The following is a 15,535-nucleotide window of genomic DNA, read 5'->3' as shown; positions in this document are numbered from 1 at the left end:
GCGTCTCCACGACATGGCGGCGGCGGCAACAATACTACAACGAGAATAAAAGTTACGCCTTCTTTCTTTATGTGAAAATTTGGGCGGTGTTATGCAAATCTTCCCACATCGTGACGTAGACATGTGGAGGCGTGTTTAAACTAGGCGTTTTAGGAGGGCGTGGACGAGTCGTAAAGGGTTAGTTCACCCAAAAATAAAAATTAGGCTGCATTTTACTAAGACAATTTTTAATATAACTCCGACTGGATTCGTCTGAAAGAAGAAAGTCATATACACCTAGGATGCATCGGGGGTGAGTAAAACGCAGCCTAATTTTCATTTTTGGGTGAACTAACCCTTTAACTTTTATAAAGAATATCTCTTTGGGTTTGAGACTTTAGTCTTCGCAACTTTAGGGGTCTTATCTATGCACTAACAGCTTGTAACACTCCAAAGAGAAAGGAAAGCTTGAAATCGCATCATATGACCCAAAGAATTTTAAACTTATTCGAGTTGTGTATTAGACTTACAACATGTTATGCAAATAACACAATGTTAGCAGGATCAAAACAAGCTAAAAAATATGAAAAGTATATATTTACAGAGTTCATACTTTATTCATACAATATCAAAAATTCAAAGAACAAAAAGTCTCTTATGTTCACCAAGGCTGCATTTGTTGTGTACTTCCTTGTGTCAGTGTGTCAATATGAATATTGGTATTTCACAGATGTAAAATAAAATGATTTTATTATTTTTCTTAAATACTCAATATTTTGACTTAGTAATAATAATAATTTCCCCCCAAATCATGCAACCATAGAATATACTGTATTTACAGTAAACTATACTGTTGAATGCACAATTTTTGCATATTTTCTTCAGACAGCGTAGCATAAACTAGAATATGCAAAGTGTTTAATGTAAATTTATGTCTTATTTTATTTAATGGCAATCTGTTTTTTTTATGTCAGTCTTATTTAAAATATGCTTAAGTTTGTAAAAACATGTATTAATGAAAATTTATTCCTTGAGAGTATACTAATGTAACCTTTTAATTCATATAAATTATATTACCTGACATATACTTTTTTAAAAACTGAAGTTTAAGGATTTCAAGAATACAATCAATACACTTAAGTTCAATGTATGTCTGCATGAACAACTCTCCATTTATGTTGAAAGATTAAAAAAAAAAACTCAGTCCATTAAAAACATCCTGCCCACATTCTATACAGAGGTCTGTAAGCTTCATACGCAGGGCTGTTACGACCTCAAACCATGGACATGCTCTATTTTATCAAAGCAGCTTTTATAACAGAGTATCTGTTGTTTGCAACTGCAGTCATGATATGCTTTAGCTTGAATATCCTCTATCCAGCTTGGAACCAAAAGTCCTTTTGTCCCGAGGAAGTAATTCTGTGAGGTTGTTTCACACCAATGATGTGATTATTCAGATTTAATATACTACAGTGCTTCATCTGACCGCTGGTGCACTTAGGGAAAGGAAGAAAATTCAAAAGAAGACCATTTATTTGAAATAGAAATCTTTATAACCATTATTACTGTTATTTTCATCATTATTTCAATATTACTAAAAAAAACTACCTTTATTATGTAGCATGTTTTGTACAATACCTGTTTGTAATCTATAACCTATATTTGTGTTTATTTCATGACAGGTTTTGAAGAGCAGGACACTGATCTTTTTCTGTGCGACACAAACACATGCAAGTTTGATGGCGAGTGTCTGCGAATCGGGGACACAGTGACATGCATCTGTGACTTTAAGGTAGGAATCAGTGCTCCTCACGCATTTGTGTGCTTTATTAGCACCACGTGTTGAATGTGTGACCTTGTTAAAGGCATTAAACAAACTGTCACAAATTAAAATACACCTCCACATGCCTTCTCACAGAAAACACACACACACTCACATTCTCTCGCTTGGTCAGAGTGCTCTGCTTCGCTCAGACATCATACATCTGTGTCTTGTTGCAGGCCAAGCTGCATCACTCAGGTAAATAGCATTATCTGTCTGCTCATGCAGCGCGTGGGGGGGGATTTCCTTTGATGCATCTGCTCGATCGCCCAGCCTCGCTCGGCACAAAGATGCCTTGTGCACTTAAGAAGGGTCACGCTGCTTTCATTTCTGCCCTTAATACAATTGAGCGGCACTAACGCTAGTCTGGGGCCATGTGAGTGCCTCTAGCTGTGGTGGGGAGGGTTATTGGTTAAGTATCATGCGCCGCGAGAGACGGTACCCAGCCGTGTGTGGGGATGCCCTACTCCTGCGGTTGGATGCCCTGCCCTGCCCTGCCTTGCCTCCCAAACAGAAAGTGGAATGAGAGAAGTGTGTGTAAGAGAGAGATGAATGGATGCGATTCGCACAAGTTCACTTACTGACATGCTATTGATCCAACTCTCATACTCGGAGAGAGAGAGCGAAGGACCAAAATGGAAGGCGATCAGTCTCTTTCTGGACCGCTAGCAACACAAAATGGTATTGCAATCTGTTTGTTTGAGTGATCTGACTGAGGCAGGTATAAAAAACACTTGCACATTTAAGTAGTATGGGTTTGGGAGTGGGACAGTGGAGGGTGATGGGGAGTGTTTGAAATAAATAATTGAATTGTTTTTAAATTGACATGGCACCTTATGAATAGAACACTCATGGCGTGAGATGTTTAAAAATGTATCTGACATGTAGATACAGACCAGCATTTAATAAACAATCACAGACAAAAAAGCAATTACACATCTTGTGTGAACACTTTGCTAATATAATACAATACCGATCATAAGTTTGGGGTCTTTTGAAAGAAGTCTGTTATGCTCACCAAGGTTGCATTTATTTGATAAAAAATATATTAAAATTGTAAAATATTTTTACTATTTAAAACAAATGTTTTCTATTTGAATATATTTTAAAATGTGATTTATTCCTGTGATACAAAACTAAATTTTCAGCATCTTTACTTCAGTCTTTAGTGTCACATGACCCTTCAGAATCATTCTAATATGCTGATTTGGGGCTTAAGAAACATTTCTTATTATTATTACTATAAATGTTGAAATTAGTGGAAATTATTATTACTATAAATGTTGAAATTAGTGAAATTCCAGGACGTGCTTAAATGGTGTGGAAATCATAATAGAAAGTTAAAAAAAACGGAATTTATTTTAAACAGAATTCTTCTGTTACATTATAAATGTCTTTAATGTCACATTTGATTAATTTAATGCATCCTTGCTGAATAAAATGACTCCAAACTTTTGAACAGTAGTGTATATGTGAATTTGAAATACCCACCTTTATCTCCTGTGTGTGGTGGCTGTCAGTGTATTTTCATCTGCATAAATGTCAAGCAAAGTGCTTTTTCTCTCTTTAATTTATCCTTGCACTCTAGCCACCTGTCTTGCAATGTGTGATCAAATGGCTATGTGCAAGTGCCAAAGCACTATATAATATCTGGTCTGGCATGGCTTTGAGTCTGTCATGTTCCAATTTAGAAATGAAACACGCTGAAAAACATACACTGACACTCTTTAAATTACACATCTGTGCATGTAACTGTCATACAATAATGGATCTGAGACAGGAACCAGTACAAGAGTAGAATTCATGCACAAAGCTCAAATCAGTAATGGAAATTTACTGGTTCAACAGAACTGTCCAATTTCCTGTTGGATGCATTGTTGTTGAAGAATATTTTTTTTCTTTTCTGAAATAGGATATTTTGAAATAAAAATGTTCTAGAAAATTTTGAAAATAAGCTGCAAAAATATCTCATTTTACATTTCCACAACTTCGTCATCATGGTTCATGGTTCATAATTCCTGGTCCTGGAAAGCCACTTTTCCTGCAGAGTTTAGTTCCAGCTCTAATTATTGGTAAATGTATATAAATAATCAAAGTCTTTGGGTTCGCTTAAAAAGCCAGGTGTGTTGGAGCACGATCAGTACTAAACTCTACAGGAAAAGCGACTCTCTAGGACCAGAAATTAGAATTAGATGAACACATGAATTAGCATGTGACGGGCCACATTTAAAAAGTGGAAATAAAATGTAAATTGGAAAGCATCAAATAAAATAAGAAAATAATAATATACAGTAAAATAGCATATCAATAGAAAAATAAACAATTTAAAGAGTATAAATAATTTAAAGGGAATGAGGAAAATGGTCATAAAATGATAAAGAATGTATTAAATTAGCATTTTACTAAAGGCAATTTATTAACAAAGAAATGTTTTTAGATCAGAGAAAGAAAAGGAGTATTTATTGATTGTATGTGTGTGTGTGTGTGTGTGTGTGTGTGTGTGTGTAGAAGTGTGAGCATCAGTGATGCTCAGACACACTGACCCTTCTATCACCTGCTTGTATATGGTCACTTAGGGCCTGGCAGTCACAGTACAAACAACACAAACACACATTTTCACACACGAATGGCTGGGAATTTTTGTGTTTGACATGTTCTTCCCCTCTCCTCTCTCTGTACTTAAGACGTACATTAACACACACACACACAACACAACACAACACAACACAACACAACACAACACAACACAACAGACGGAGGCCATCACCTTGGCAGTGTCCTAATGAAGCGATATGAAGGACTGAGTGCTTTAGCTCAATAATTCTAGCAATAGTTTCCATTAGGAGCCACTAACACAGTAACATAACCTCCACACACAGACACACACACACACATACGTAGCAACATGCTAACCGACTTCTGCCCAACCCCTTTCCTTCCCATCTCACTTTCTCTCCTTTTCCATCACTTCTTTTTAACTGTGTCTTAAGAGCTCTGATTAATTCAAGCATTCTCTTACAATTCTTTTTTCAACACATCTCAGTATATAGTCAGTTATTGTGTATGATCTGGCAGGTGTGTGTGTGTGTGGGTGTGTGTGTGTGTGTGTGTATGCAGCAGTTTCTCTGGAGGCATGTGGACATTTTCACATACTCATCACTAATGTATGAGACTTACAGTATATCAGAATCGGTTTTCATACAGTACCATTTTAATGGTACAGGACATGTTTTGTGCTCTTTTATTTAGTGGATACAGTGACCCCTTTAGGTAATCAAAGAAATTGCACTTTATTTAATGTTCTGAGTTCCCAACAATTGCAGTAGCCCCTCACTGCAGAACAAAGATTCAGGGGGCGGGGTTGGATCCACATCTAGGGGGTGGAGATGGTAGGTTTAGGGGTGGAGATGGGTGGGTTTAGGGATCAGGGGGTGGAGATGGGTAGGTTTAGGTATATGTAAGGTGGGAGGAGTGGACCATCTCGTGAAAATGGGATATTTTTGTGCAACAGACGGGAAGAGGAGGGGCTGATTGGAAAGAGAAAAAAGAAATAGCTCAGACACTACACTGGATCCATCCTCGCCCCCTGGATCTTGTGTTCTGCAGTGAGGACCATCTCAACAAATGCCCTACGATGAAACAGTTAAGTGACCGTCCTGTATGTCAATTATGTTTAGACACTTATTATTATTTTTTTTTTGACAAAGCACTGTGTTACACTAGAATATGTTAAAATATAAAAAAAATTCATCTTTATTTAAAGGTGCCATAGAATGGAAAACTGTATTTACCTTGGCATAGTTGAATAATAACAGTTCTGTACAAAGAAATGGCATACCGTGAGCCTCAAACACCATTGTTTCCTCCTTCTTATGTAAATCTCGTGCATGCAAAAGACCACTGAAAAATAGGCGAATCAGAACATAACACCGACTGTGACGTTACAGTCGGGATCACTAATAGTTACGCCCCCAACATTTGCATATACCCGCCCATGTTCTATGCCAGCCGCCAGCCGAACCTGCACAGCCGAATCATCAGAAGTTCTACAGGTATTGTGAAGAAACAAGCGAGGATGATAGCGAAAATGGCAGCTCATGGAAATAAATGTTATGTTCCAGGCTGTTTTAAATGGACATGTAAAACCGTTTCTGGAGATTCTTTGCCCTTACCTAAGCCACATACCTTCTATGTAGATATCCGAAAACAATTTAAAATATTGTATCAATGCATTCTATGGCACCTTTAAAGGAATGTCACCAAAAAATAAAAATCCTGTTATTATTTACTAACCCTTATGTAATTCCAAACCTGTACGCTGTTGTCATGCCAGCATATGTTTTTTTTCTATTACTTTAACTCATCAAATTTATTCCACAAACTTCTGTTTAATTATATGAGATTCAACTTGATTAAGTTAGTTTAATATAATTTAAATTACATGGGGGAAAAATGAGTTAAAATTAGTGGAAATGTTTCAAAGTTTGTTTCAACTCTAGCGCAAAATGACAAAAGGTGTGTTTTTGCTTTATGCTTTTTATTTAGTTCATGCTGTAAATTAAATCGTTATGTATTCATAATTATTATTGTTATTTTATCATAATTGTACAATACGATTGTATTTTGTACAAGCAACTTAAAATAATTTCATCCTATTTTTTATTTATTTATTTATTTTTTAAATTCTCACGAAAAGATTCCCACGCATAATTATGACATTGTGGTGTCATTTATCTCATAAATTTGATATTTCCAACATCACTTGAACGCACCGTATAGCTTGGCACATTAGTCTAGAATTAATGTGCAGGTGTGCAAGTCTGAATATATCATCTGTTTAATGTTGCTCATCCAGTCGCATTTGTAATGTATTATTCTTGAGTCTTTTGTTTTTAAGTGTTACATAATGTCAAGCTGTTTTGGCACTGAAATCGAGCTTATTATTCATTAGTTAATAATCTTATTGTCTGATTTGTATTCATAAATTTGAATCTAATGAGTTTAAAAAAAAATCTAATGAGACGAAGCCCCTTTCATTTTTAAAGCATTTAAGACACTACATTATTGAATATTCCTGTAGTAATTACTGTAGTTTTGGGTCTGAAGCTGCTTGTGCAGTATATGATACACCTAACAGTGAGACTGGCTGGTAAAAGATGCCTGGTTGTGGCTCCGCTCTGAGTGCGAGGACACAGTGAGGGATGCAGTTCTACAGAGCAGGAAAAACGATATGAGAGATAGATGAGAGCAGTTACAGTAAATGGAAGAACAGGAAGAAAGAATTTCTCTTAATGACATGTTTTAATATCCTCGTCAAAAAGCGTCTGCTGGTTGGAGATGTATGAGGAAACAGCAGTTATATCATCTTTCCTTCCTCCCTATTCATCATTCACTGGCTATAGTATCCAGTTTCTAATTTCAGCCTTTCAATTCTCTACAGCTTTCTACTCAGTGTTTCATTCATTTCTCCATTCTGTCAATTGCTCATCACATGTCGGAGCTCTCTGTTTCACTCTCTCTTTTTTTGCTAATATAGATAATAAAGGTTTGAGTCTCAGCTTGAAAGCAATGCAGTGTTTTCCTTTAGAAAATCCATATATTTACCTGACAAAGTCAGTACAATTGGAAGTGTGTGTGTGTGTGTGTGTGTGTGTGTGTGTGTGTGTGTGTGTGTGTGCTGAAGTTAAGTGCAGTGATTAAATCAATTGCTACATACCCACACACACATGCACACACCTGTTGAAATTATGTAATATCTGCCTCCAGCTGTAGATCCTATGTCTTTTGTCTTTCTAATTTATTTTTGTTAATTTGTACTGTTTTTACTTCCTTTGCCTCACACATCTGTATCAACTTACACAATTCAGATTTAGGTATATGGGTCTTTCCATTAAAAGCATTGCAAATCATGTAATTCCAACTGCAATACTTCAAGCAACCAACTTAATGGGACTTTGTCACCTCAGGCTCACTGGAAAAAATGTGCTATTTCTGCAAAATGATATTACATTGCTACTTGCATATTTCGCGACAGAAATATTTCTTACAGTGAATTATGCAGTGAGTGCCACTAAAAGTTTGTTCAGTTTTATCCAAAACAAATGAACATGAACGTTGAACAGATTATGTGATGAAAACCTCAAATTGTATTAATTTATAAATAATGCACTATGGAAAAAGTGCTTGTGTATATATATATATATATATATAGATATATATAGATATATATAGATATATAATATAATATAATATAATTAGCTGTTGTTTGTTGATAGTTTAAGATAAATGCTTTTACATATGCACTTAACTGGTGTAAACATGAAATTGAACATGAAGTTACATTCATGAATTAACATAGATACGATTTCCTTTGCCTCGGCATTTCAAAAGTCCACCCTGCATCACTGCAAAGTACATATCAGTGGACATTTCAGACAGATTCACTGTGTTCTGATACATTAAATCACCTTCTCCGATATTTATGGCTGGTTGCCTGTGATTTATAAATCACACTAGAGATTTCAAACTATCAAAGAGTCACCCTCCCTCCTGTGACTCTGTTTTGTCCTTCTCACTTTTGCTCTCTTTTACCCTCAGGCTGTTAGTCAGCAGTTCTGTGTTTGGTGTGCATGTGTGTTTCCACTGATTTTACAGTGTGTTTGCTGTGTGTCAGTTGTGTGTGCATGTGTGTATTCAGATAGATGGATGACCTCTTGTTTAATGGCTGATGTAAATAACCTCTATCTGCTTCTGTGGGGTTGATATACGAGTGAAACTGGTTCACCTTCTGTGTTCTTGCCTCTGGGTGACCTGCTTCCTCCAGACACCACACCACAGCTGGCCATAATGACACCAGCGGTTTTATGTGTGTGTGTGTGTGTGTGTGTGTGTGTGCTGTAGGGTGTAATAGCAGTCATTCTTTCACTCTTCACTACCTGCACACAGGTACACTCAGATAGGTGTCTTGTGTTTCAGAATGCAGATGTAATTAAAGTTTGTCCTCATCTGATCCGATAATTAAACATTTACTACAGAAACATGCATCTGTGACACCTGTGCCTCTTTCTCTCTTTACAGTGCAGCAGTGACTATGCTCCAGTGTGCGGATCTAATGGCGAGAGCTATGAGAATCACTGTCTCCTGCGCAAAGAGGCCTGTAAATTGCAGACAGAAGTGCTGGTGGTGTCAGAGAGTGCCTGTCCTGTCGGTACGTCCCTGTGTCGTGAGGTGACTGTCCTTCCTGTGTGTGTGTGCCGCTGGACGTCTCCACGGCGCCTGTTGTACTGAAATCATTCAAATCATTAACACTATACAATAAGGTTCTGTTTGTTTATGCATGCATCATTGTTTATCATTAACTAACAATGAACAATACTTTAGCAGCATTTATTAATCTAATATTAATGTTCATATTGATCTCAAATCTCTGCTTAAAACTGGGCCAATATTGCACAAACCAGAACACAAAAGTTTGTTTTGTATTCCAGTATAGATATCTATACAATATTTAAACGTCCTTCGTTTTAGATAACATGTATTTATGGTAGTGTCGCTTTTCAAATAAATGTATCTTGTTTTAAAGATAGTTTCACTGAACAGCAAAACAAACAAACAAAAAATTATTATGATTTTGTTTATTTTCTAATGATTTGGTTATACTAAAATCAGTGTTGGGGTAATGCATGACAAGTAGTGCGAGTTATGTAATCAGATTACTTTTTTCAAGTAGCTAGCAAAGTAACGCATTACTTTTTAAATTCACAACAAAATATATTTTATAGTTACTTTTATAGTTCAAATAAGTAACACAAGTTATTCACAAGTTGTTCCATTTATTCACTGACACCTCTCCTGTCCCTGTGTTGAAAGAAATTAGGAGTGAGGTGCAGAGACAGAGGTACTTCCTTCAGACTGAGGCTTATTAATTCACTTTCGGTGTGAAAAGGACTTTACAGTTGACAAATAAAAACTTTTTTATTTTTTATTTTTTTTGTTATTAACAAAAGCAAGCCCAGCCCAGATGACAAAAAGTAATGCAAAAGTAATGTAATGCATTGCTTTCCATAAAAAGTAACCAAGTAATGCAATTAGTTACTTTTTATAGAGGAACACAATATTGTAATACATTACTTTTAAAAGTAACTTCCCCCAACACTGCCTACAATAAGGTATAATTTGTTAACATTAGTAAATTATTGAAGAACAATATTTTAACAGCATTTGTTAAAGGGGACATAACACACAGTTTCTGCCTCGTGTTAATTCTGAGTACCTATATAGTAGTATTGCATCCTTCATATCTCCAAAGAGTCTTTAGTTTTATCAGATTTATAAAAGACAGATACAGCTTTACGTTTCTCTCTGAAAACAGTCGAGCTCCTGGAGGCGTGCTGTGGGCGGAGCGAGAGTCACAAGCACTTGCAGATTTTGTGTAGCGATCGTCTGCAAGCTGTGACATTGACATAAATAAAACAGGAACAAAAACTTTGTTAACTTAAATTTTATTTAATTTGTTTATAAAACATTCATCACCAAAATACCGGGAACAAACAAATACACTTGCACAACTCAGTCCATTGCTGACCTGAGAAACAAACTGCATCCACTGTTCCCTTAACGCTGGGTGCTTTCAGAAGCTGAACAGGGTTATCTTTCCTTCACAACCAAAAACACACTTCTTTGGTGACATTGTTGATTTTGTGGTCTAAAAACAAAATGACAAATTCTTCTCGAGCAAGTCCTGTGCAGCGCTGCCGATGACTTCCGTAACCTGAACGAAGCACGCTGATGGGCTGCTCTCGATCTCAGTTATAACACATACAACCCAAATGCGCTCGTTGCAATATTCTCATGTTTTTTTACGCTTATCATTTAAAGAAACATGCTCCGATCGTGGAAAATGGCATATCATTATTTACAGCAGATTCTCACGATTCAAATGAGTCCAAAATCAAAACAATCCATTGCGTCTTTTCCTGTGTATGAAAAAAAGAAATCGGTTGGAGAGCTCCATTGAACACTTGGCAAGCAGGGGTGCGTTTCCCGTACAACGTTGTAACTCGCTGATTAACCACCATAGTACGATGCATCGTTGTGGAAACGAACTAGCTAGTCACGACTGTTTCCAGAAACCATGGTACCTGTGTCGCAGATCCATCGTTTAAACCACGTTGGTTTGAGCTGTCGTTATGACGTTGTTCTACTTCTTCTTCGATCTAATAGCCGTCTGGTGCAATGAGCATATACCGCCACCTACAGTAATTTGGTTTTATTTTCTCTATTCTTCGACTCGAATTACGCTTTTGAAATTATGTTACGTAGGAGTGGAGTAATAACGCAACATTCATTTGTTCCGCAATAAATTATATACATATACACACACGGAGTTAAAAATGTGCTCTTTTCTGATCCCAATGTCTATAATTTCACAATTTCATATAAATACCATTTCTTATTTAATATTGATAGGCTACATAAGCACAACTGAAAAAAGATGTTTTTTTTAAAAACTGATGTACTGTTGTGGACACCTGTTGCTTATTTTGCTCAATAATTTTTCCTATTTAAGTCCCCTTGCCATTCAGCCATATGTTAAAGGATATATATATATATACATACACACACACACACACACATTTGTAGAGAATATTCTATATTCTAATTCTGTAAAAACAACAAAGTCACTCACTTATTATAAATTTTTGTTAATTTATTTGGGTACATTCATTTACTATAAAAATACTGTGATTTGAGTGTTAACACTTAATATAAGTGAAAACCTTTAACATACTGTTTTACCAATATTGTTATATGAGAAATTTGTCTTTATGAATGTTTTAACAAAGATACTCACTTGACAAACTCACCTTTTCTTCGCACAAACGAAACGAAGGCTGCGTTCCAGTCGGCATGATTAATGCTTTCAGAGGGCATTTCGAAGGGAGAATAAGTTCAAGGGCCACACTGCTATATAGTTTCAAACTGAATTTGTAATAAAAAAAATATTTAAAGGCGAATTAGGTAAGACCTAAGCACCACAACTTTAACTCTTCCAAATCACTCAAAGTGGATGGTGAAATCTTCGAAAGGAATAGGGCATAGGGTATAGGGCCGATAAATCTGAACAGAACACCCCAAACTAACAACGACCTATGCCTCTAACCACAGGTGAAGAGCTGTCGTTCCAACGACACAAGTTTGCGAATGTTCGTTTGAACTATGGTTTCGGGAAACACCGAATCGTTGAACTATGTTGGTAACGACGGAACTTGCGACCATAGTTGGCTAATGATGCTTTTGGGAAACGCACCCCTGGTTGATGTGTGCGCGCGCTCTTTATGAAGAAGTGCCCATACAAGAAATTACGCCCTTTATGATGTCATACAGGGCCATACTCAAATAAAAATCTTTCCAAAACTTATATGAACCTTGAAGAAGTGTATTTGGCACAGAAATACGCTGTCATACGTCCAACTCATTTTATGAAACTTCGTCCATTTTTAGCATGAGAATCCAACTCTTTAACAGTGTAAATAAGCATGAAATAGCATTAGACCTCCCCTTTGACCTAGGTTAATTCATAAAAAATATTGTTTTGACTTCTCAAATAAATTTGTTATAAAGATGTTTAGATGGTTTCACTGGACAACAAAACAAACAAAAAATGATTAATATTTTGGTTATTTAGGTAATAATTTGGTAACACTACAAGAAGTTACAATTTTTTAACAAAAAACAAACAACATTTATTAACCTAGGATAACTTTAATTCATAGAAAATAATTTTTTGTACTACATTAGCTCATTTGAAATGTTGAAAATGTATGTAGAAGTGATTCCACATCATAAAAATGTATGATTTTGGACATTTCAAGCAAATTAATTTTGAATATGCATCTTACCAAACATAAAATCATATTAACAATACAAACAAACACATAAATAAATACATTTATATTTAATAAATGTATATCATCTTTGATAACAAATTTGCACAAAGAATTGAACCTGTGTGTGCCACTTAAAAAATGGTGTTCCCTCAAACAAAACAAAAAGTAAGAACGAAAGAAATAAAGAGAGAATAGGAAGGGTTAGAATCAGATGCACTCCATGTTAGAGCTTTGCCAATAAGCGGCAACAAATTCAAAGATAAATTCAGCTGCAAACTCCCATTAGCAGGGAGCAGTGATATGTTCACATGCTGTCGACACTCAGAGGCGCAACATTACACAATGAAACATCCTGCGGGGTTCAGTCTAAATGTGCTGACTTGTGGCCACACCGCGGAGGAAACAACAGTGCTTATGAGCTAAAGTAACGATCATTCACTAACGCCTAATGACTCTGAGAGTGACGAATGCACCTGGTGTCGGGTGAAATACAGAACGACACAGTTGGTTCTGAATGTTAATGGTGATAATGACACTTCTAAAACTGGGATATATAATAATCTTTAAAAAAGAACAGAGAGAAACATAGTGTTCAGAGATTGCTATGTCACAGAGTTCTCAATTACAGTATGTTTTAAGTAAATAACTTTGTCTCAGACATTTGTGCAAAAATTCTTATATTGTACATTACAAATTGTTAATGTACAGTACAGAGTTATTGTAGTACAATATATTATTGTGTATAGAGCTATAAATTTAATGTGAATTGTTTAGATAAATTGGTCTTCAAAGATTTTAATGACAAATGTTTGAGTTAATTTTAAAATCTCTGGGATTTGATTGTGGCATTTTGTTAAGTCAGATCACGGATTGTAAATTTTCTGTTATATACAGCAGAAACACATTGTGAAAGCTCAACACACACATGCTGTTGCAGTTACAATGCGTTTGGTGTGAAACAGGCAAGGCCGCAATATGACCTCACTGGGCCCCGGGGCTATGACTTGCAGGGCCCCCCATCACAATAATTATATATATAGCTTAAAATAGGATTTTTATCCAATCAAAATTTTTGATGCATTGCAATTTCACAATTCTTGTTACCAATTCCAATATCACAAAATAAAAAATACTAGCCTAAGTAAAAACAAACTTACTGAAGACAAGTAAACAGTCATGAATTACAATAGAACAAAGAAATTGACCTACAAACACTTAAAGCACTGAATAAGAAATATTATATTGTATAAAATAAATAGACTACAAATAGACTGAATAGTTTTCACTGCATAAATTCAATATACATTATTTTACAAAAGCGATTTGACCCCTAGAGGACGCAGTTCGAAGTTCCCATGAAAGGGAACACTATTGGAGTCAACAGGGACCAGAAACTTTCGGGTGGTTACGAATATACTTCAAAATATCTTCTTGTATGTTGAGGAGAACAAAGAAATCCATACAGGTTCAGAACAACTTGAAACTGAGTCAATGATGACAGTATTTAAATTTTTGGGTGAACTATATCCCTTTAAAATCTCATCATATACTGTCAGGATCTCATAATAGCCAACTAGTGCACATGCTTTATCTTTAACTATTAATGTTCATTTAAGACACAAATGACTGTGTTGACGAGGAGACAGGCATTTTGACACTATGTGTATTCGAACGTTTAAACACAAGGCGCGAAAAAGAACTCTTAGTTTAGTCAGGCGCTGTACGAGCAAGTGCGCTCCGCGCGTATCAGAAATTTCAGTGCATTTGCCATAATTAATTCTGCCCCACTGCTTAATGTCCCTAAACAGTTAAATTAGTTTTTAAACCAAAATGCTTAAAATGCGTTTAAATGAAAAGCTTACATCATGATGTGCAAAATGAATTTCTCAACCCATAAGCGAATATACTAGGCCTATAGAGTTTGTTCAAACACAAAAAGCAACATCTATCAAGTTAATAATCAAACTAACCTAAAATTTGTGGGGATGATGACGCTGTGTTTTTATCTGCTCCATTTGTCTGGTCCATTTTGTAACTCCCACTCCATCATCAGCTTTAGTCAAATAAACTAGCTGTGGATTTTAGTGACTCACTCATGTTTTCCCCTCTCTCCTCATTTTTTTCTCTCACTATTTTTTTTTTATTTTTTAGAATAGTTGACGTTTTTACTTATCGAAGATTGTTCTTTGCATGACCATTTCTGGATTACACCAGAAGGAAGTGAAGAGAGGTAAATGCAGATATTAGGCGCAGCGATCACCTGATAGATAGGCTACGTGCACAGTTTGTAAAACTCCACTAAATAATAATGCTAAAAAGTGAGGGGCGTGGTGGGGCTTTGGCGATTGGCGCTACCGATGTCCGTCAAGCTGCTCATTTAAATGCTTCAATTAAAAAATTTCTGTTTTCTTCAATGAACTGAAGCTTAGTAGATTTCAAACAGGCCACAATTCCCATTTTGAATGGGGGTCATTAGATGTGTTTAAAACAAACTACTTTTCAGGCTAGGTAACTTTTATATTAGATAATAGTTTTACAAACATATCTAGCAAAAAAACATGTGCATGTGAAATGTAGACGAACAGCCTTCTGTGTGTGTCTGTGTGGGATGCAGAGATGTGTGGTTGTTTAGAGGCAAAGGCAGTAATCAGTGTCAAGTAAAGTGGGCTACACTTCCTCACAAACCACAAATCATTGTGTGTGCTGTATGGGGATACACAAATCAGAGTGTATGTTTGGAGACAGAATAAACACAGGTCACACTGTTCTCAAATTGATCACCCATTGCTTATAAAGAAGAGAAAGATGAGGATGTAGTTATAAATCAGACCCTCTGTGCGTGCGT

General features: G+C 35.9%; 1 protein-coding gene across 1 annotated transcript in view; it reads left to right on the top strand.

Moving 5' to 3' along the window:
* The window catches only part of LOC107659984 (tomoregulin-2-like), a 59,730-nt gene that overhangs the window by 10,199 nt on the left and 33,996 nt on the right, over positions 1-15,535 (top strand). The window contains exons 2-3 of the mRNA XM_016449121.1: positions 1,662-1,771; positions 8,879-9,008. Of these exons, the coding sequence (XP_016304607.1) occupies positions 1,662-1,771; positions 8,879-9,008 (240 nt within the window). The remainder of the gene's footprint in view (positions 1-1,661; positions 1,772-8,878; positions 9,009-15,535) is intronic.

The sequence above is a fragment of the Sinocyclocheilus anshuiensis genome, unplaced genomic scaffold, assembly GCF_001515605.1.
Source record: "Sinocyclocheilus anshuiensis isolate Anshui unplaced genomic scaffold, SAMN03320099.WGS_v1.1 scaffold55, whole genome shotgun sequence".
NCBI classification, from domain to species: domain Eukaryota; kingdom Metazoa; phylum Chordata; class Actinopteri; order Cypriniformes; family Cyprinidae; genus Sinocyclocheilus; species Sinocyclocheilus anshuiensis.
The sequence above is the reverse complement of the archived record's forward strand: the minus strand, read 5'-3'. Positions and strand labels throughout refer to the sequence as shown.